At 32.2% G+C, this 24,482-nt stretch overlaps 1 protein-coding gene across 3 annotated transcripts in view; it reads left to right on the top strand.

Annotated features, from left to right (window-relative positions):
• LOC129969123 (serine/arginine repetitive matrix protein 1-like) overlaps positions 1-24,482 on the top strand; it is a 66,255-nt gene that overhangs the window by 10,896 nt on the left and 30,877 nt on the right. For all 3 annotated transcript variants that reach the window (XM_056083540.1, XM_056083539.1, XM_056083541.1), the window contains exons 2-3: positions 1,522-1,550; positions 5,486-5,556. In XM_056083540.1, coding sequence (XP_055939515.1) covers position 1,550; positions 5,486-5,556 — 72 coding nt within the window. In that variant the 5' untranslated portion in view covers positions 1,522-1,549. The remainder of the gene's footprint in view (positions 1-1,521; positions 1,551-5,485; positions 5,557-24,482) is intronic.

Genomic DNA, 24,482 nt, shown 5'->3' with positions numbered 1-24,482 from the left:
ACTTAAAATTAGTCATGCTAAAAGGCGAAATACGTGCCCATTCAAAAGAGTCATCATTGTTGTTGGACTAGAATTAATTGGTATCTAGAAAGAATGACATGTCAAATCCGAAAACATCATATTTAATATCCGAAAATAAACTGATTTCGAACTTTTTAATTCAAGAACAATAATTTAAAGCTGAATTTTTATGGGCATTAAAACTTGTTGCATCATATTCGTTCTTTAATGAATTAGTGATATATCGGCAGTATTTTCACATATATTCGGTAAAAGTGAAATAGCTAAATTGGATTAAAATTATATTAGAATTAAATCTTCTCTGTTTATGTCCTTCAGGATAATTATTTTTAACTCGCCCCATTTTTAATAGTCTTGTAAATATATAAGAAAAATGATGTTGGAGAACCTTCTTTAACATGTTTGACAATTTTTCTTAGTAAGCACGATTCTCATTGTTCAAATAAAGGTACTGAAATGAAAAGTCATCTCTTCATTTATTAAACTTTTCTGATTGAAAAAAACAACAACTTATTGTTAAACTTTTATTTGAAAAGATATTAAGTGTGTAAATATATGAAAACTGAGCTTAACTTCTTACAGATTCAAAAGTCAATCGTCATTATATTTTGAATTGAAATTTTTAACTTGTTAAATTATTTTGTTTCCTTAACTTTCATTATGTTCTAATATACAATAGAGAATCATGCCAAAAATATTAAGAGATTTGATTCTAGAACCGACGAAGTTATTTTTTATATTTGATACATTATTATTTTTATGACTCCCCTCTATTTGTAAACCTCTGAGAATTGTGATATATATATGTATGTTTTATTTAAATTAAAATTGTTCTGAAGGGGGGAAAAATTTCTGAAGGAAAGTATTTTCGTGTTTTGAATTGTTGTCAATATATAATTAAAAATGTTAAACCCTGAAAATGTTAAAGAACTTTTTTGCATACAGTTTACATTATTAAGGAAGAAAGCGTTTATCTGTCAAATGCAGGCCACAAGCATTTAAATAATTAAGCTACCGTCAAATTGACAGCAGTTACTTGTTTTTAACTAAAATGTATAATTCCTGGAAACTAAACATAAATTATACAAAAAATCTTAAATTAACATAAGTCTCTTCATTACATACTGAAAAGTCAATTAGTTAAAAGTTAATTTCACAAGCAGGTAAAAGGTAGCATTCACCAACTTCCTCTCCTCTGTATCATTGCAATTGCTGGCAACAGAATAGACTGTTCTAATGTATTTTGTTGCATTGCTGTGGTTCAGATATTTTAAGATTAAATAAGAAATCTATTTAATATAATATTTTTTTTTATTATTAATTAATGGAATGCTCAAACTTTTTAAAGTTAACTCTTAAGTTTCTTACTTGTTGGTAAAAACTGCAAAGATTTCCATTTTATTTTTTGGATTTCATTATGAAATAAAAATAAAATATTATCTTAAATAAGTCTAACTATATTATGCACAGTTAAATAATATATTGTTTTTTTATTTTCAGATCAAAAGAATCAAAGAGTGAACTGGAAAGTAAGATATTCTCTCATTGTTTAGAAAAAGGAATTTAATTTTTAATTTTATAGTTTCTGAATCCTTAATCATTGGTTCTGTATGTTTGAAAATTTTTTTAACTCAAATTTCACCATTTTATATCTTCAGAAATTATTTTTTTTTAGGTCTTATAGTAAAAAATTTCAATGTAACAAAGCGCATGCTCTTAGACTATATAAATCAAAATTAAACTTAACATTTTTTAAAAATAATATATATTTTTATGAAAGAATCTTTTTCTTGTATATTGTTTTTAATTCTTTTCAATCTTTATACTATGTTTATATGTCTGTTTCTATCCACAAACAAACCAAAGATTACCAAATTAAAATCATCTAATGAATCAAGAAATGCCTTATATCATCAATTCATTCAAGTGATGTAAATATTTGGAAGTTTTTTTTTTATATTTTGAGATATTTGAATCAATATGGCTCAAACAAAAATTGGGCCTTGAAAGAACTTTCATAAATCAAAATAATTATTACATTGCACATATCAGTTTAGTAAAGATTAAAAAAAAAAATTATGATAAATAATTATTTTTGTAAAGTTAACATTTAATCACACAAATTATTGTTAGTAGATTAAGTAAAATAACTTCTTAATAAATATAATTTGTTTTGCCATATTAACATTTCCTTATAAAGGAATTGTTACAAAATATACAATATCATGATTTGCTTTATTTTGATTAATTCAAATCTGATAGATGAAGTTAGTGAGGAGATGAATCATTAATATTAGAATTTTATATTCTGTTTGAGACAGATTTTTCTGCAGGTGTGATGGTAATTATTAAGGTTAATATAATATTCAGAACAGAAAAAAATTGATACAATTCAGGCAAATTATTTTTAAATAAATATTGTAATAGTATTAAGTTTCTGGAAGGCAACACTTGATGATACATTTTTATTTTATTAAATCCTGCAAAATTGTATTTTCCTTTGCAAAAACTGAGAAAATCTTCAACCTGTTTGTAAAAGAACCATATGAGGTTGGTCTCGTATTTTTAACAAATATCAAATATTTTCTTAAATATTTTTTTTTGTTTCAGCTAAATTAATGTGAAATTAAATTCAGCTATCTGCATTTGTAATGATTATAATAGTGTACAATTTTGCCTTGGAGAAATGGACATATAATATAGAAAAATCACAGAATGATATATATATGAATTTAAATAAAGAAAAGCATTTTCCTTTTGCAAAATCAGTAAATTTCACAGGGTATTCAAAAATATTCTATTTGCATTGTTTGCAATCTCCCAAGCCAGCTGTGGTTGCAAATATGTAATATAATAATACACTGCCTGATTTTCATCAAATGCAGACATATTTTGACAGCTTTCTTGTAAATAAAAAATAAATTAATTATAAACAATAAATTACATTATTAAATTTGCACAAGTATCTATTTATATCGAATAAATGATAAGAATGAATAATGAATATCGAATAAATGAAATCTCAAAGTAAAGAGAATTTCCATTTGTTTATGAAATGTATGTAAAAATATCTATAGCATTAGAAAATAGCTTAAATAAGTTATGTCCATAGACTATAGCATAAAATTCTAATACTAAAATTTAAAAAAAACAAACAACTTATGTGTAAGATTTTACAGAGAGAGAATCTAATATTTGTAAGCTATAAAATCGTTTATTATCATTTCATTACTTAAGGATAAAGTAAAATTCTTGATTAAAAAAATTATGAGATACAATAATCTTTTTATCTGGGAAAAAAATTATTTAAAGGTAATATGAAGTAAGGAAATAAATCAGACTTAAATTTCAACAAATAAAACTACTGTCATTAATCATAGTTAAAAATAATTTTAAAAACTTGTCAAAATCTCAGTAGAATTACACTATTAATTATATAATTGGGAATTTGAGTGTATAAATTTTAAGTTGATATAAAACTTGTTTAATTTTAAAAGTGTGTAGTTGATAACTATCTTTGTTTGAGATAATATTTCAGAAATTATCTAATAGATCCAAAATTTTGCATAATTTTTTATTAATTAAAACTAATAAAAAATTGCCTTGAGGTGCACATTACCATCCTTGAAAGTATAATTGTGTCACATTTGATAATACTAATTCTAAGTTTGATCTCTAATGTGCCAACATACAGACAGGTAAAAGAAATGCATTTCTGCTTTTAGTGTTAATAACAGATGTATAATAACCGCATTATAAACAAGTTTTTTTATCTAAAAGTCGTCATAATAATGCATCATAAAAATACTTTAAAAAAGTTTTAAATTTCTTTTGAAAGTTTTTAATGAAATTTTTCTAAGAAATGCTCAGAAAATGTAAACATAAGAATAAGAAATTCAAACATTTATTTGTATAAAAATTTGGATAAATTAGAATAATATGAGACCAGTATGCATTCCATTGATCTGGTCAGGCCAGAACCAGGCTTGCTATCGTAGCTCTTGGCGCTGATGTTTTCTAGGAGCCTTCTTTGAAATAATACTATATAATTTTTTTTTTTTTTGTCGATTTGTCAGTCATTACATTTTCAAATATAACTTCAAATGCTTTTACACATTTGAAATATAATAATTACCTTTGAAACTATGATATAGATTACTTTTTATCAATAGTTTAATTAAGATATTTAATTAATGAAGATGTATTGACCAGCTGTTAGGTAAAAAAATATTTTATATCTGATAATCTAGAGTTTACTTCAATTTCTACCCCAGCACAATATATTTTATTAATGGATTGTGGATTGGGATGGGGCACTGTTTTAGTATTTGCTCTGGATGCCATTTTATGCAAGTATGTGTCTGAGGAGGAAGAAAGAATACTATTAAAAATCAATATAGTATGATATGTCTCAATGAATATAAACCACAATATTGAAAAAAAAAAAAAAATCTTCGACTTTGTTTCTGAGCTATTGTAGAAAGTAATTTTATATCTTTTGCAGTGAAAAATGTTGTATTTAGTTCTAAGAAATTTTTTTATTTATAGTAAGAAATGTTTATATCTCATAAATACGAGGGAGAGTCAAAAAGTAAAAGGACTTGTGAGAAAAGGTGTATTTATTCTAATGATAGAAAACTTAAACGTACATTACCTTTCTGCATAAACACCTTGGACTTCAGTGCACTTTTTCCAACGTTTCACAAGTTTTTTGATTCTCTCAGAAAAAATGTTTTTCAGTTGTGTCTGTAACTAATTTAGCACTGCATCAGTGACTTCTTTAACGGTTGTAAATCTTAACGTTTCTTCAATGATCCAAACATGTTAAAATCGTTAGGACTGAATGGCGGTTGTCCCAGCTCTTCGAATCCCAACTTCTTTATTGTTTCGACTGTCCCTTGGGCCGTATTGTGCCTGAGCATTAACTTGCTGCAAGATGTCACCTTTTCGCAGTTTTCCACGATGTTTCGATCTGATTGCAAGGTTTCAGTTTAGTTCCAAACACAACATCACAATAGTTCCCACTGTTTACAGTTTTGCCTTTTGCGATGAAATGAACGACTACTACACTTTCCATGCGCCAGAACAGTGTCAGCATAATTTTACCAGCTGATGATTGATGTTTAAATTTCTTAACTCCTGGTGATGATGAATGTTGTACTCGACGAATAATTTCCGCAGGCTTAACACCTTCCGCAAACAAATAACGAATCACTGCCCTCATTTTCTCCTTGTGCAAATCAACTATGGAGCTGTCATATTTAACAGTCTGCTACACTCCAAAAACTAACACTTGAATAAGAGTGACACGTTGCATAGAAGTGTTGACAACTACACTAATTCAGCGCTGGATGCTAAGTGTTAAACCTTGGATAGAGAAATTGCAAAAGACCCTTTACTTCCTGACTTTCCCATTTATAGTATTCTTTTATTAATTCATTGTTGAAAATTCTTTTGTTTATAGTGAATTCAGAAAGTGCAGAGCATTCAAATTATGATGTCCCAGTAATTAAACATGGGGATTTTTATTGTTCGGTAAGTAATTTTTTTTCTATGCAGTTTAAAAAAAATTCTTTAAAATTTGTCAGGAAAACCAGATATTATCGGAGAATTCTGGGAGAAAAAGCAGGGAAATTTATTATAAAACTGGAAATTTATTTTATAAATCGAATAATCCTTATCAAATATGATAATTCTCTGGTATTTTTTTAATGAGTAGAATGAAATGTCATTGGCAGATAATGAAAATGAAACGTTTACTGATAGTCAAAAAACAGAGCTATCTGTATTTCTGCCTCTGCAGTATTGCTGCAGAAGATTTATATTTAAATTTCTGAGGGATCCAAATGTCTGGTTTGTAGTGTTGTTAGTACTATATTGAAGAAGTTCCTTCAATTTTGAAGGAAATTTGCATGCATCTAATTCATAATCAATTCTGATTCAAATTGTGCTAGTTTTTTTGTGTCTATTAACAAGTTTATTATTTGCCTTACTTTTATATTCTATATACATAAAACAAATGTATTCCTTTACCTCATTTTTTTGCATTATTTATGGCATTTCAGTGATAATTTGATGATATTAAATTTCGTTAATTCATTGTTTTAATCGAGTTGCAATTGAGACTAGGTTTAGCAGTAACCAGAACAGTTTAGGTACTGTAAAATTGGTTAAATAAATATTTGAAGCTACAATGGAAAAGAAAAATTAACCCCCATATCTAATTGATTGCATATATGTATAAATAAATATTTCTCTGAAAGTTTTTGTTTGCTTTTTTCCCCAGAACATCAAGTTACTGACATTGGTATCAAAAATGTTTTTCATTATATAGGAAAATGCATCCTAATTAAAGCTCAACTCACATTATTAAAGCTGCCTAAGCAAAATCACCATTTCCTTTCACTTTCTAAATTAAAAAGAAAAGCAATTTCCTAACGGAATATGCATTGAACAATTTATTTTATTTAAGAATAGAATTAAACGTTGCCATCAGCAATACAAGACAATTAAAAACATTTCTTAAATAATGTTGCCATTCTAAAAATAAATAAATAAATAAAAATAGTAATGCATTTTCAACACCCTCCCACCTTTTAATTATAAACAAAGCATAAAACTAATAATTAAACACAATTAAGAGATTCAATTAATCACAACATTATACAAATTTTCAGTAAATTTAAATATAAAAAGGAAAATGAATGTGAGAATGTTCAATCAATTTATGTAAATTACAAGTTTAGTTTTTTCGTGCACTTTAATTCTTCTTCTGGATCAACTAAATTTGCTTGTTGCCAGAAGTAAAATTCCAAGTTTTGGAGATGTCATTTGAATTTTCAAATCATCGGAGTGGACAAGTTATCAGACAATGTTAATTTGTCCACTCCGATAATTAATTAACTTATCCACTCAGAGAATGCTCTCTTTTTGAATTGGACTGTGAAGTTTGCACTCTTAACAAACCATATCTCATACTTATTTTTCTTTATCTGGTATGATTTCAGCGATGAGACCTAAAGGCCAAACAATTCTTCTTTTGTTATCTTCTTCCACCCTAACAATTTCATCAACAGTAACTGTACATTTTCTTGATTTCTTCATTAAATGAGCATACATTAATACTCAGATCTGAAACGATTTCTTAAATCTTTAAGTACTGCTTGTCTGTACTTGAGTCTGTTGCAAAAAGAATTTTTGCTCATCAGCATCTAAATCAGGAAAGACTGCATTCATGAATATCTTGTATGAACATTAATAAAGAAATTGGTTTATAGCTTCCTCGTAACAAATGTGAGTTAGACATCTTGAGTTCCTTATCTGCTCGCAATCTGCCAAAATCATTGTTATTTCCTCATAATTAAGACATGCCTGTCTTAACACTTTTTAAAAAAATCTTTTAAAATTCTAATTAATCTTTTCCACACAGCAGCAGTTGCGAGATTAAACTTCCATTCTATAGAGTTGATAGCTCCATATTTTTGGATATGAATCCAATCTAATTGTTTTAAATAATTGGCTTCTCCAACAAAATTATTTTACCATTATTTTAGTATACAGTAGTACATTTTCCTCTGTGAGCAACAAATTTTCTAAATGCCATTAAAAAACATCTGTCAATGCAGCAGTAACAAGCTCAAAATGAACTGCTCTGTACACTGCATAAGTGAAAATTAAAACCCAGCTTTTCTTATTTTCTTTAAGAAATAAAGGCTCATCCATTTCAACACCAATTATTTGGAACACCACAGCATCTTTTACTCTATTTTCTTGAAGAGATGGATTTATAACTTCTAAGTTTTTTTTAAACTATATCTTTTACATGTAGTGCAGTTGGTTATCACAAGTTTTACCCTTTTCTTTCATTTAGAATCCAGTACTTTTCTCCAATAACATTTAATAGTATCTGGACTCCTGCATGCCAGTTCTTAACGCGAGCATTATAGATTAACCATTTTACTACTTAATGTTTTGGTGGAAGAATAATAGGTCTATGAAAATCTGCACTGTCTTTGCAATAAATAGTTTTAGTTTTTATACAAATGACATCAATATCGTCTGTAAATGCTTGGTTTTCAATCTCCTTTCTTTTTCTGGGAGAGAAAATTAATTTTGAACCATAAATAAAACCTTTCTTTCTGTTTCCTGAAATTCTATGGCTGTTAATTCACCATGCTTTTTCTCAGTTATATTTTTGCAGTTGCACTTGCAATGGAGGATCCATGCAACAAGACAAATAATTCTATCATAGTTAGAAAAATATCTATAGTACCAATTTACAACACCACTAGCTTCATTATTTACTAATATATAAGTTGTCTTAGACTTTTCCTTTTCAATCTCTTCTTCATTCCAGTCATGGTTTGAGGAAATTGTAATGTTTAGAAATTCAAAAGCACTTTTCACCCATTGTGTCCCCTCCCACCATCTTAAGGAAACTAGATATTTTGCCTTGCAGCCTCTGGAAGGAGAGTCCACCAGATTCTTGACACCAGGTATTTCTCCATGATATAGGATCACTCAACTTCTTTATCTCTTGAACGCTATTCCTAATGAAGACAGACCAATTTTCTTCCCTTAATATCCATGCAAGCACTATTGTAGAATCACTCCAGTAATATGTCATAACTTTTGTAGATTTCAGTTTCCGCTAACCCTTCTCCATAATAACACTTTTAGATTTTACTCATTAGGTATTTGTTTTTCTTCTGCCATTATGTGTCAAGAGCCCTGGTGTTTCATTAAAAAAAATGCAGCACTCATTGCCCTCCTTTTTCTTTTAATGTGTTTTTTGTAGTTATAACATCATTAATACAAACATTCATTTTGATTTCTACTCTATTATATTTAAATGATGCTCATTCAGTGTGCATAGGATCATGAAAAATACTTAAATAGCTGTAAATTTGGAAACCATTTTTAAGAACTTTAAAAGTGCATAATTTTGAAAAATGTGTCGTTAAAAGTGCTTGATTTTCTGGAAAATTGCAAAGACCCCCCCCCCCCCTTTTTTTTTTTCTACCCATGATGTTGAATATGATAATCAAAAACATAATCATAAATCTTTTTTTTCCTTGAATATATCAAGAAAAGAAACTAATGAAAGGCAAAAAATTGTTAAGATATTACTTAATGGCCCTTTTTTCCTTCATTCCCTCATTTTTAAACAAAGAGCATTGCTGTATATTAAAATACCAAAGTGATTATCCCAAAAAGGCTGATTGCTTTTAGATAATGCTGTATATTAAAATACAAAAGTGAATTTCCCGAAACGGCTGATTGCTTTTAGATAATTTTCTTAAGTACCTTTGCTTTTCAGTTTTAGAGATATTGGAATATTAAGATGTTAATCCTTCATAACAGGCCTAAAGAAATTCAAATTGGTAATCAGACCGCATGAGGTGGAGAGTACATGAGACATGAACAATACTTAGGAATGCTAGTGGGAGTTGTGGTGGAATGTTCATGAATTAAAACACAGTGTATTAAAAGTAATATATAAAAAATTAGTATGAAATGTAAACTCTCCCAAACTTCTTGCAACTTGAAAAATATTCAAACTAGTTTTATTTTTAATGTTGGCAAAGAATTTATTTTAGTTATCAATAGTCCATGACAACTCTCACTAGCATTCCTATTCATCTCGACATGTTATTTAGGATTTTCTTCTTAAACTCCCAATATTTCTAAGACTGAGTAGAAGTGTTTGGCAAGTGTATGTTTAATTATTTATGAGGTTGTTAAGGAAGAATATACAGATTAGTTTCAATCAGTGGAAAACAAGAATAAATAAGATGTTCAGAGAATAAACAGATAAATGCATTGAACATAGGATATGCTGCCCGCAAAACAGATGTGAAACAATTAACTGCTTGTATTCTTATTGCAAAGAAGCCTCTTTAAAACATTACACATTAATACATTTGATCTTTGTTTTCAATATGGGTTTTTGGGGGTGATAGACCTACAAAAGAGATTTTACTGTATAATATTGAATTCTATTTCATTTCCAAGCATAATAACTTTAGTATGTAACCTAATATTGAATATGATGAAATTTTAGTTTGAAGTTGTAGGTTTCTATGATCAAGAGAATTGCCTTGTAGGGTACTTTTTCAATGTCCTTTCATTTTTTAAAAAATATAAATATTTTGAAAACATACAGATTATTATTTGCCTGACCAATCTTGACAAATTTTAATGTGTGTGCGTATATATATATATATATAACTTAAAAAATAATAACAAAAAGTTTTATGAAACCATTATTTTTCAAATTCTATTTTTTCTTGCTAGTTTTTGCCATTTCCCTTTTTGACATAGTTTTTTTATATTTTTGTTTATTTATTTTTATTTTATTTTTTTGTTTTTTGTGTGTGTGTATGTGTCAAGCATAAAATTTGATCTTCAAATGCCTGGAAAGTATGCATTAATTAAGATAGTAATAGAAATACTCCTATTATTAACTCATAAATCTGTTATAACATTTTAATGGATGTTATCTTTTTTTAAAGCTTTAGAATAAAACTAGACAGTTGTATTCTGTCAATAAATTTTTTTTGTCCTCCAGTTTTTTTTTTTTTTTTTTTAAGTGGAAGAAGCAAAAATTCATTGTCAGTACATGTGTTTGCACTTATGCAGTTGAACCAAAGAAAGCAGACTCGATAGACAATTAGTGGGCACTAAGTTCAGTAAAAAATATCACATAAAATAGCCCCACCCCCTCCAGTTGTAAATTATCTTACAAAGAAAATCAATACTATGGACTATTCCTCGAATGTATTCAGTAACCCTCCTAATACTACTACACATAATAGAGTATGTCATAGGAAATATAGGTTTCCAAAAATTAAATGAAATAGACAGTCGAACGTTCTGAGAGAACATGCATTTTGTTAAAAAAGGAATAAAATGAAGAGCTAGCAAACAATGTATCTTTGCTTAAACTGTAAGTATATATATATATATATATATATATATATATATATATATATATATATATATATATATATATAAAAGGAATGTTTAGTACACTTCCGAGTATCCGGTTCACGACTATCCGGCCTAGTTTTCTTTTATCGTAATTAAATCAGAAAGGCAATGCATTGCATTAAAAGCGGGCTGAAAAGCAGTCATATATTAAGGAGTTTTTCAAAAACTAAAAGCTGAAAGTTTTGACTCATATCTTAGGGCTATTTATTAATATCTGTGTGATCATTTATCAGCGAAAAATAAAATCAGTTTGAGTCAATTTTCTTAAGAACTAGGCTTACAATTTATGTTAACACTATGCCATCCGGCGACACTACATTGGTATCTTACGTAAAGTATCGTGTTGAAAGAGACTGAACTGGTAAAACCAGGAACGAAACATTGTCTTAATTTCTTGTAGTACTTTCACTTTTTGAAAGTGGCAACATGTAAAAATCAGAGTCAAAATAAATGGATAGAACGAAGTTGATCTCAATTCAGATGTCTGATTATTTTTACTTTTAAAAGCTTTATTAGGAGAAAGAGAAACAGTTTGTTTCTGCAAATCTCAACATTTGGTGACCTCGGTACGTGATTTATGAAAATAAGCAAGAAAGATACAGGTCAGAAAGTTTATTTTTCTTTTAGTAACGGATGCTTTGAGCGTTCAAGGTCAGACGATCTATTACTTTTGCTTTCGTGTTTTGTTTTAAGTTTATGGAAATGGAAGCACTAATTCAGAGACGAAAGCCTATTAGAGCATCTTTTACGAGAATATGTAACGGAATTAAACTTGAAATAGATAAAGAAAACCCGGACGAAGAATTTATAAGATCAAAATTGACAACTTTAGAATGTTTATCGGACGAACTTCGCTATTATGATATTCAAATTTTAGATTCAGAATATTCTTCTAAAGAGCAGTTTAACAGTGAATGGGAAAGCGTCGAAGAATACAAAGAAAAATTAGATTTGATTAAAGTTAAAGTTGAAATGTTCTTTTCACGCCAAATTGCGTCCAGTGTGTCTCCAAACTTAAACAAACGAAAACTCAAGCTGCCTGAAATAGTATTAAAACAATTCTGTGGGGACATTAAAGATTGGTTGCCATTTTGGGGGCAATTCCAACGAATTCATGATGATAAAGAAATTCAAAATGAAGACAAATTCCACTATTTAATCCAAGCTACTATACCTGGTACTAGACCACGTGACATTGTTAATAGCTTCCCGGCAACCGCGGAAAATTATCACAAAGTCATAGAAAGCTTGAAAAATAGATTCGGACGGGAAGAACTTTTAGTGGAATTTTATATACGAGAATTGTTAAGTCTAATTATTAAAAATGTAACTGAGCAAAGAAAAAGGTGCAGTGTGTCCGAGCTGTACGGCAAATTAGAATCCTATTTGCGTTCGTTAGAATCAATTGGAATGACAAGCGACAAATACTCTGCCATGTTATTTCCACTCGTTGAATCGTGTATTCCTGAGGAGTTATTAAGAGTTTGGCTGAGAAATCATGCATCAATAATCACAGAAGAAAATACTTATTCCGAAAAATTAAAACAATTATTGTTATTTTTGAGAAATGAAGTTGAGGGAGAGCAGAGAATTTCTCTGGCAAAAGCTGGGTTTAACTTTGATTTTGGTGCACGAAACGAAGTTAGAAGGGATAAAAGGTTCCAAAAAGAAGATTCTGTGCCTACTGCGAATGAATTATTCTCGGGCCATAAGAAAACATTTAACCTTGGGGAAAAGAACTCTTGCATTCTTTGTGAGAAACAACATGAAAGCCAAAATTGTTTTGTGGCTCAAAAAATGACTTTAACTCAAAGGAATGATGAAATTAAGAAGAGGAATGGATGTTTCATCTGCCTAAAAATTGGACATAGGGCCAAGCAATGTAGGTTCAACTGTTCGATGCTTGATATGCTTAAGAAGACATTGGGCTGTAATGTGTCCAGACTTACAAACATGTAAAAAGAAAGATGATGATAAAATTAAGGAGGAGGATGCACAAAAGATATCTTTAGCAAGTACCAGTTTTAATTATCCAGATGAAGTGTATCTTCAAACTTTATTAGTGAATATCGAATCTAATAAAATGCAGAAAACGGTAAGGGCACTTATTGACACTGGATCACAGCGTTCATATATATTAAAAGGAACGGCTGAAGAAATTGGGTGCCATTCAAATGGAACAGAAACTTTGATTCATGCTCTTTTTTGAGCCACAACAAAGAGAGAAACCCACAAAAGTTATGAAGTGTCTCTTAGTAGCCTATATGGCAATTATTCTAGACGATTAAACCTTTTGGAACAATTAAAGATTTGTGGACCAGTGACCAGTTTGCAGCCTGGACCATGGATAGAAGAAATGAAACAAAAAGGTATCACTGTCTCTGATGTTGGAAGAAAAGATTTGAAAATAGAAATCCTTATTGGAGCAGACGTAGCAGGTGCATTGTTAACGGGAAAAGTTCACATATTAGAAAACGGATTGGTTGCTGTTGAATCTTTGCTCGGATGGACAGTTATGGGTAGAATAAATTATTACACTTCAGAAAGTAATGTGTCTATGTCCTCCCTGATAACGTCCATGTTGGTTCACAGTAGCGACACAGAAAACTTGTGGAAACTAGAGGCATTGGGAATTACAGATTCCAAAGAAAATAGAAGTGATGTCGAATTACAAGAAGCAGTATGGGATCATTTTCACAAGACCCTAAAAAGATCAGAGGATAGATATGAAATCTCTTTACCTTGGATCAATGAGAAAGACAAATTACCCAGTAACAGAGAAGTAGCGAAAAAAAGACTAATTTCCACGACAAAGAAACTCATGTTGAAAGATAAAACAGAAGCTTACAATGCAGTGTTCGAAGAATGGGTTAAATCCGGAATAATCGAAGAAGTACCAGAAGAGGAGAAAAGTGTGCACAGCCATTACCTTCCACACAGACCGATATTCAAAGAGAACTCTACAACATCCATAAGACCAGTTTTTGACGCTTCGTGTAAGCAGAAGGAGTTTCTTTCCCTTAACGATTGTCTCGCAAAAGGTGAAAACTTAATTGAATTAATACCAAGCTTGCTTCTTGATTTCAGACGAGGAAAAATAGGAGTTATTTCAAATATCAAAAAAGCTTTTCTTCAGATATCTATTCAAAAAAATGATCGTGATTTTCTGAGATTCCTGTGGTGGAAAAACTCTGAACAAAAGGAAATAAGAGAATTTCGACACTGCAGAGTAGTTTTTGGATTAAAATGCAACCCATTTTTATTAGGTGCAGTGATTAATTCGCATTTGGATCAGTGTGATATTTCTCTAAAAGAAACAGCTTCAATATTGAAATCTTCATTTTATGTTGATAACTGTGTCACCTCAGTCAATTCGAATGAAGAAGCAGAAAATTTTATTACAAAGTCAACTCGATTGATGACAAGTGGTAACTTCGACTTGAGAGGGTGGGAGCAGACAGAGAAGGGCAATGTGAAATCGACAATAAGTGAACCACTAAAAGTTCTTGGTCTAATGTGGGATAAGTTTGAAGATTCACTGTTTTGTGACATACCTAATATCGTTAGATGACATCATAGTGACAAGACGAAACGTGTTATCAATTGCACAGAGAATCTTCGACCCAATCGGTTTTAGCTGTCCTTTCACGCTTCGACCAAAGATATACTTGCAAAATAGTTGGAAAACTAAATTAAGCTGGGATGCAGAGCTGCCTGAGGAAATCAAAAGAAAATTCTTGAAATGGGCTAAGGAATTGCCCTTGTTAGCATCAGTAAAGATTCCTAGGCAAGTTACTCAGACAGATGGGCAGTCTTTTAGCCTCCATACGTTTTCCGATGCTTCACAGGGATCTTATGCGAGTGTAGTATTTTTAAGAAGCCAAAAATCAGATGAAGTCAAAGTGACATTATTGCAAGCTAAAGCCAGAGTAGCTCCGTTGAAGAAAATAACTATAGCAAGACTTGAATTGCTTGCTTGTCTTATTGGAGCAAGATTGGCTTCATTCATTTAGAAGATCCCCAAGATCGTAATTTCAAAAGAGTATTACTGGACCGACTCTTCAACAGCACTCTTCTGGATAAAGAATGTAGAAGCTTGGGGAACGTTTGTGAATAATAGAATTTCAGAAATTAGGAACCTGACAGACTTTAGAAATTGGCACCATATACCTGGTATAGAAAATCCTGCCGACATGCCATCAAGAGGATGCTCAATGAAGAAACTTATTGAATCCAGATGGTGGGAGGGGCCTCATTGGCTGGCATTGTCGGAAGAAGAATGGCCTCATTCTGCGACAATCGATGACAAAGTGGAGGCTAACAAAGAAAAACGTAGAGAAGTAATGACGTCATTAAACCATGTTGATGATTTTTCTTCACGAGTCTTCAACTACTTTTCAAAATACACGAAAATACTAAGAATGATGGGTTGGATACACAGATTTATAGGAAATTGCCAGAAGACAAAAGTAGAAAAAGAAGACGGCGAGTTAAAGGTCAATGAGCTAAAAATGGCAGAAAAATCTATCGTAAAGATTATTCAACATGATTCATTTTCTTCAGAAGTCATAAAGAAGCTGAAGTCATTTAGTGTGTTCAAAGATGAGGAAGACATTTTACGTGTTAAGACCAGATTAACTGAAAGAAAGGACCATCACAATTTTATTTTCCCCATGTTGCTTCCGAAGAAGCATGCAGTTGTGGGGAAGTTGATACTTCATAAACATCTATCTTTGTCTCATGCCGGGATACATATATTAATCTCCAAACTTCGAGAAAACTTTTGGATTATCAAAAGCAGATCAACTATCCTAGGAGCTTTATCTCGATGTGTTAGATGCAGAAGGCATGAAACTAAAGGACTGCAGACAGTGCCAGCTACTCTGCCTGAAAATAGAATTAGAGATGCTAAGATTTTCGAAATCGTGGGAGTAGATTTAGCCGGCCCACTAGTTTTGAAGAACAAGAGTAAAGCCTGGATCATACTTTTCACCTGTGCTTTTTTCAGAGCAGTTCATTTTGAACTGATTTTGACCCTCTCTACTCGGGGATTTTTACTTGGATTTAGAAGATTTATTGCGCGTAGAGGGCGGCCATCGATAATTTACAGCGACAATGGTAGTAATTTTGTCAGATCCAACAATCTCTTTGAGTTAATTGATTGGAATATTGTTGGAAGGGAAGCTGCCATACTTAAGATAGACTGGAAGTTTAGTCCACCAGCAACACCATGGTGGGGCGGTTTTTGGGAACGACTTGTGCAAATGATTAAGAAACTTTTACGTCGTATCTTGGGCCAAGCGTCTTTAAACTACGAAGAGCTAATGAGTGTATTGTGCGACTGCGAATCAATTGTGAATTCCAGACCTCTTACGTATGTGACAGAGGACTCGGACGATCTCATTCCTTTGACACCGTCCTTGTTTTTAGGTGAAATTCCAGAGTTTGGGTACCTGATTTGGATCACCTAAATCGAATTGATTTCAACAAGAGACTTAGACATCTTCAAAATGTGCGAGAACTTCTGAGAAGAAGATTTAGGTTGGAATATCTCAGCTTATTGGTTCAACGTCCATCAACAATGTTAATTTCTAGACATATAAAAATTGGGGATATAGTTCTCGTCGAGTGTGACAACAAGCGCAAAGTGCTATGGCCTCTAGCCAAAGTGACTGAGATATATCCAGGAAAAGACGGCAATGTTCGTGTTCGAGTCAAAACCGCTTCCGGAGAATTAGTTCGACCAATAAAGAAAATATTCCCCCTCGAAATACCTTCATCTATGAAGTCAGATGAGAAAAATGAAACTGAAACACTTGAAAAGGAAAATATAATTTCAGAATCACCGATGAACAATTCTGTTCCAGAGTTGTCCCAGAAGTTTAGAACTATCGTGACTAGATCTGGAAGACAAATTAAACTCCCATCCAGATTTATTACTTGAACTCTAATTAAGTAACTTTAAAGTTTTTATACTAAGAATTGAATTTTTAACTACAGTACACTCCCGATTATCCGCGGAATTGGGTGGCGCGGCCGCCACGGATAACAAAAATCGCGGATAATCCGAAAAAAGCTAAAAACGGGTATAGCAAAAGAGAAAACAGTCATTCCAACTTTGAAAAATCGTTTTATGTACATTAAAACGTAAAATAAACAGCAGGAAATGTTTTACTAACGCTTAATATTTTAGTATATCACTCAAAACTAACCTAAAATGCATTTTGTTAATGAAAACAGAAAAGTGCTTTGTACTTACGAGAGGCGTCAAGGATACACAGAAAAATTAATGCATATGTACTGTTTTAATACTGTAATGTATTATGTAATTACAAAAGCATAACTGTAAAACTACACCTTTTTGAAGAAATCAGTCATTTGTGTTTGCTTCTTGCTTTGGAAGCATTTTCTCTTTGCTTGGAAGCATAAACAAACACTTAGTACGGCAGGCGCGGATAATCCGCTCCGCGGATAATCCGCCCGCGGATAATCGGGAGTCTACTGTATTTAACTTTATTTAGTTTCATAATTGTTTCATTAGTGTTTTGATTAATTTATGTGTCATTAATCAAAAGGTGGGAGGATTGTTAAAAGAGACTGAACTGGTAAAACCAGGAACGAAACATTGTCTTACTTTCTTGTAGTACTTTCACTTTTTGAAAGTGGCATCATGTTAAAATCAGAGTCAAAATAAATGGATAGAACGAAGTTGCTCTCAATTTAGATGTCTGAATATTTTTACTTTTAAAAGCTTTATTAGGAGAAAGAGAAACAGTTTGTTTCTGCAAATCTCAACATATCGCTCAACGGCCGGCGACACCACAGTAGTGTCGTGTGTAACGATGAGATTAGTAAAACTGGACAATTTATAATCTCCTGATAATTTCAAAAATTGCTGGCGACAAGTGAAGTAATCTTATTAGTGCTGCCGGCTCCAAGCGAAGAAATTTTTACATGCGGACTGCAAAGTGTTAATGTTTGGTTTATGTTTCCTGCTTTTAAGTGAGGCATTATAGAATTTATGTTAAAATGTGAACAATTTATATCTTTTAACGTACTTTTTCTCTAGTAAATTCTTGAAATGTGGGGTGCAGTATATATTCTAGTACAGAGTCTTCTATTTTAATTCGACACGATACCGGCAACTGATTCTAAGATTCATTGAGCCGCAGTCGCTACGCGACTTGAGATAAATGAAGGCCTTAGTACACAATAAGAAGTGAGAAAACACACATTATAACAGCGAGTTTGGTATGAAAAAAACTTTGTCTTCTGGTATTGGTGCGTAAAGAAATGAGTTCATAGAACTCCGGCCTATCCGGCCTTTTTGTTATCCCGACTACCCATCCGCTACATCCACTCACCGACAATTTGTCGGTAAACTGGAGAGACATGAAAGAACCCTGGAAAGCAGCAAGAGAGTTGCAAGGGGGTGGTTGCCATGTCTGCAGACGCACGTGCCGTTGGAATGCGGCGTTAGGCCGAATATTGGGGAGTGTACTGTATTTATTTTAGCAATTCCATTCGAAATAAATTCTGGTGTGTTATTTTATTTATTTATTTATTATTATTTTTTTGTTTTACAAATGCATACAAATGCTTTTTTTTTTACAAATACACTTTTGAAGAATTATATTTTCCGTCTGAAATATTTTTATTTTGTTGTGTTCTAAATAAAATAAAAAATAATGTTCTTTGGAATTAAAAAAAAAAAAAAACGTAGCTGTGTAGAAAAAGAAATTTCTAACATGAAAAGAACTGTTGCAAAAAGCTAGTGAAGCAAAATAATTTTTCTCTTTTTTTCTAAGCTCTACAGTATCTAAAGAAAAATAATAGAGAAAAACAAACTTTTGTGAGATTTAGAATCTGAAATTACCTATAAGAATTTTTTTTTTTAAATTAAAAGTCAGCTGTAGTATTTGGGTTTTTCTAATCATTTCTTGTGAATGTTAATTCAAATATAATTTGTTATAAAAATAAAGACAAAATAAAAGTTGTATGTGTGGTGAATAGCATATAAGCCAGTTAACAACTCTTCTACCAGAACGATCATTTTGATAAAATGGTTTAGTTACTGGACTGCTAACCATAAGAACCCAGGTTCTATCCTCGCGCATCTCCTATCGCTTCATTGGTGACCCGGACGTGATTTGAACACGCAACTCACTGGAGGGAGAGTGTTTTGGCCTTCGATAGCTCAGTTTTTAGAAAATTCAATCACATATAAATGAAACACAAACTCGTGGACTGTATCTCTCTTTGTTTATTCTCAACACTCCTGACACACCCTCTCTCTTGGGTTTACACACACACTCTCCCGGTTATATGATTTTACCACTTGGTGGCGCTACAAATTTAGTAGGCGGAGCGTTCTGCTGACTTATTGGCGTCAACATTCCGCCCCCCTTGAAATATCATTTCAAAATCTCAACATTACAGAAATAAAAATTTAACACATTACTTAATTAGACAATGCAAAATTTCAACACTTATCTTGCACAAGATACAAAAAAAATTACACTTTAAAAAAAAATTTGAATATTATATACAAAACATTTCTGAAAAGAAAATATATGCGATATTTCAATATGTACAATGAATAACTTAAATATACATTATATCATTTTAAATACTAAATATAATAATTAGACTAGATATACATTGATTTTATTCACATGGTAACAAACAAATTTTTGAAATTGCTCTTTTCGTGACTCCTTGTGGAGTTTTTATAAGTACTACTCTGACTTTGCCGTCTGATCCATAAATTAAATCTTGTATTCTTCCCATTGTCCACTGGCAAGGGGGAAGATTATCATCTTTTAAAAGAACCATAGAATCCTTTGAAACGTTTTGTTTCTCAAACTGCCATTTGTGTCTGGCTTGCAAATTATTTAAGTAATCTAATTTCCATTTTTTCCAAATTGTTTGGACCATTTTGCTCAATTTTTGCCATTGAGATAAAAGATTATCTTTTCTCTCTGAATAATCTGAATCAGGAATACTATTTATGGGACGGCCGATTAAAAAATGGCCTGGGGTCAAAATTTCAAAATTGTTTGGATCTGAAGACAAAGGTGTCAGTGGGCGACTGTTTAGAATACCTTCAATTTGAATAACAATAGTCAAAAACTGTTCCATTGTTAAACGCGCATTACCAACAACTCTCTTTAAATGGTGTTTGAAAGATTTAACACCCGCCTCCCATAAGCCACCGAAGTTAGGTGACCTTGGTGGAATAAATTTCCATGTCACTTGTTCAGTTGTTAAGTAATTAGCTAATGGCTCTGGGGGTCTACCAATCATATTTTGCAAACGTTTCAAATCTGAATTGGCCCCTTTGAAATTAGTTGCATTATCAGAACAGATAGAGGAACTAACACCTCTTCTGCTAAAAAAGCGCTTTAAAGTGGCAATAATTGCCTCTGCAGTTAAGTCAGTGACTATTTCCAAGTGGATTGCCTTAGTAGCAAAGCAAATGAAAACAGCCACATAACATTTTTGATAATTGCCTTTCCTCTGACCCTTGTATTTAATATAGAAAGGTCCACAAAAGTCTATCCCAACATAAGTAAAAGGATAACTAGGTTTAACTCTATTGGTTGGGAGATTTCCCATAATTTGGGTTACCGTTCTAGGTTTAGTTTTAGCACAAATAACACAATCATGAATAATTTTTCTGGCTGTATTTCTGCCAGATAATGGCCAATATTCCTGTCTTACCAAATACAACAATGTTTGTTCACCAACATGCAAATATTTAAGATGAAAATATTGCATAATTAACAAAGTGAATTTGTGATTCTTTGGAAGTAATATAGGAAACTTTTTATCATAGGACAAATCAGAATTACTTAGTCTTCCTCCAACACGTAAGACACCGTTTGGGTCTAGAAATGGGTTCAAGCAACTTACCTCACTCTTATTAACATTTTCACCTTTTTCGAGGGCTTTTATTTCACAATTAAAGGCAGATACCTGAACAAGTTTGACTAAAGTTAACTTGGCCAACTGCAGTTCCTTGGTGGTTAAAGGACCTGACATTTTGCTCGAGTTTCTCAAATTATTAATAAATCTGAAAATAAAGGCTAAAATTTTAATTATTTTATAAAACTTATTTGACACACTAAGTATATTATCTAAAAATGATGAGTCCACAGCTGAAATTAAACAGAAATTAGTCGGATTTTTGAGTTCTGCTAAATAAAGTTTCTCAGAAGAAACGTCCCTGTTCTGCACAGAACTGTCCAATGAATCGTGGATGTCGTCGCAATCACCAGGAAAGTTCACAACCAGTTCTTGGAGAAAAGTTGGACCAAACCACCATAAGTCACTTTGTTGCATTCTCGTTGGATCAAGTCCTCTTGAAATGACGTCGGCGGGATTTTGTTCGGAAGGAACGTGATGCCACTGATTCATTTCTGTGGATTCTTGAATAGTAGCCACTCTGTTCGCAACAAATGTTTTTAAGTCTCGTGACTCTTTTCTCATCCACGAAAGCACGATTGTAGAGTCCGAATAATACGATACTGACGTAATATCCATTTTTAATGCATTTTTTACCTTCTGCATCAATTTGGTGAACAGAACGGCACTGCATAATTCTAAACGAGGTATAGTTACTTGCTTGATTGGTGACACACGAGATTTACTCGCGATTAGCTTCACTTTCACTTCACCCGCTGAATCGACTGTTCTGGCGTAGATTGCAGCGTCATATGCCTTTTCAGACGCGTCACAGAATCCATGAAGCTCATTCACTTCCGCGTTTGGAATGACAATACATCTTTCTATGTTAATGTCATTTAAGTTTCTTAAAGATGTTACAAACTCTTGCCATTCACTAGCTTCTTTCTCGGGAAGCATTTCACCCCAATCGATCTTGAGCAACCACAATTGTTGCATGAATATTTTAGCCTTCGTGATCACTGGCCCAAGTAACCCAAGTGGATCAAAAAGTCGGGCGATAATGGATAAGACCGACCTTTTGGTAGGATGGGCATTATGCTGTAAATCTACTTTAAAGGTAAAGCAGTTAGTTTTAGCCTTCCAGGCAATCCCTAAAGTCTTAATTTCATCTGTAGATGAGAGCTCATACTCTTTCTCAGTAGCAGGAATAAGCTCGGACGTATTTCCACACCACTTGTGTAATGACATCTGGGCAGTTTTTAGAATGCCAACAAGTTCATGTTGCAAAGTTTTTGTCTCTTCCAATGTACTCGCTCCACTTAAAACATCGTCCATATAAAAATCATGGCACAAGACTGATGCAGCACTTGGAAAGTTTTTTCCCTCGTCAATGGAAATTTGCTTAAGTGTTCTCATGGCTAGATATGGAGCACTAACCGTTCCGTAGGTAACCGTATTTAGCTGATACGTTTTAACGGACTCATTAGCTCCCTCTTTCCATAAAATTCTTTGTAGATTTCTTTGACTCTCATCTATATTGATCATACGATACATCTGACGAATATCTGCAGTAAATGCAAATATATGTTTTCTGAATCTAATTAGCAATGTAAATAGATCGTCTTGAATCACTCCGCCGTTATACTGAATTGAGTTGAGCGATTTTCCACTACTAGTCAAGGTGGACGCATTAAACACAGTACGTAGTTTAGTCGTCGTTTTTTGAGGCCTATAGATGCCATGATGAGGCATATAATATGTCACTTCAGGTTCAACACTTTCATCTTGTATCTCGCTCATGTGGCCTAACTCCTCATACTCCTTTAGAAAATCAGAATACAGTTTCAGATATTTTTGGTCTCTAGACAGGCGAGTCCACAGCGATTCGAGTCGTTTCAGAGCAATATCTCTTGAATTCCCTAGACATGACCAATGCTCTTTAAATGGCATCGCCACAGTATATTTTCCTGTCTCATCTCTTCTATGTGTTCGCGCATAATGCTCCTCACAAATAGCATTCTCTTTACTTTTAGGTAATTCATTACCCATTTCCTCAATCTCCCAAAATTTTCTCAAGTTTGAATTTAATTCTTCTGCTCCACATATTAAACCGCAATAGTTAGAATTTAATTTAACTGAACTCGAAACGCTACCTCCTACAATATACCCAAATACAGAGTCCTGTAACGTCAAATTCTCATTTTTAGCATTTAATTTTCCCGGCTTTATTATTTCATAAAAGTATTCAGCGCCAATTAAAATATCTATTTTGCCAGGAATATTAAAATTAGGGTCCGCAAGGTCAATTGATTCTGGCATCTTTACACGCATATCTATCATCTTATTCGGTATTAAATCCGTTATTTTTGATACCACTAACATTGAAATATTTCTTTCGAAACTTTTATTTTTATTAGCCACAATTGCTGTAACTCTGCGATTAACTACAAGCGAGGCATTATTAATACAAGAAATAGATTGGTTTATTTTTTCACTTTGGAGTTCTAGCCTCTGCATACAATTCTGACTCATGAGGCAGCACTGTGAGCCGTTATCCAAAAGGCACCTTACTTCCTGCCATTGCGAACATCTGTCTTTTATCAAACATCTTACAGTCGACAAAACAACATTCTTGTTTACGGTTAGATTTGTTGCGACGAAAGTCCGACCCCACTCACTGGGGGAACCGGACCCTGTTCCGAATTTCTCCCCTCCGATTGCGACTTATTTATGACTTCGGCGGTTTTTACATTCGTAGACGAAACATGTTTTGCTTCTTTCGAAAAGTGTATTAACTTGTTGTGAACTTTGCCACAGAAACAATTTCTAAACGAACACTTTTTAACGCTGCAATTAGGCGATAAACATTTGAAGCAGACATTTTTATTTTTTACTACCTCTACGCGTTCAAGAACCGAAAGTCTTTTAAATTGAGGACAAGCATACAAAGGATGATTCTCGCTTTTTAGACATAAATCGCAATTTTTATTTTTCATCTCATTGAAAGATACTTTTGATGCTGGTTTAAATTTATTGCTATAATTTTGCCCTCTTCTCATCTCATTAATGGTTTTGCTTTTGGAAGCAAAATAAAGATCACACTCTTTTCCTAACTCGAGAGGTGTAAACCACTTTTGATTTTGCCTAATATTAATATGAGTTGCTGTTTCTTTATCCAGCGTTTGGAATAATTTATCCGAAACTATCAATTGTTTTAAGGTCTCAAAATCTTTAACACCCCTTAATTTTAAATAATATTCAAAACTCGTCATTAAGCGTGACGCGAATTGCACATGAGTTTCATTATCTCTAGTAGCATATCTAAAATTCTCTAAAACTGCTTGCGCTGTTGGCTCGAATTCTCTTAGTACAATTGATTTAATTTCTTCATAATTATTTAAGTCTTTCTCAGCAATATAAGTTAGGATATTCGAAGCTCTTTCTCCTAATAAATTTAATAAAATCTCAGCTTTAAATTTTTCAGGAACCTTTTTAGTATTAAGTGCTCTCTCTAACGAAGTAAAAAAGAAACCCCAATCCTGAGCTTTGCTCGGTGGTTT

This window comes from Argiope bruennichi, chromosome 5 (assembly GCF_947563725.1).
Source record: "Argiope bruennichi chromosome 5, qqArgBrue1.1, whole genome shotgun sequence".
Lineage (NCBI taxonomy): Eukaryota > Metazoa > Arthropoda > Arachnida > Araneae > Araneidae > Argiope > Argiope bruennichi.
This window is presented reverse-complemented; position numbering and strand designations above follow the sequence as displayed.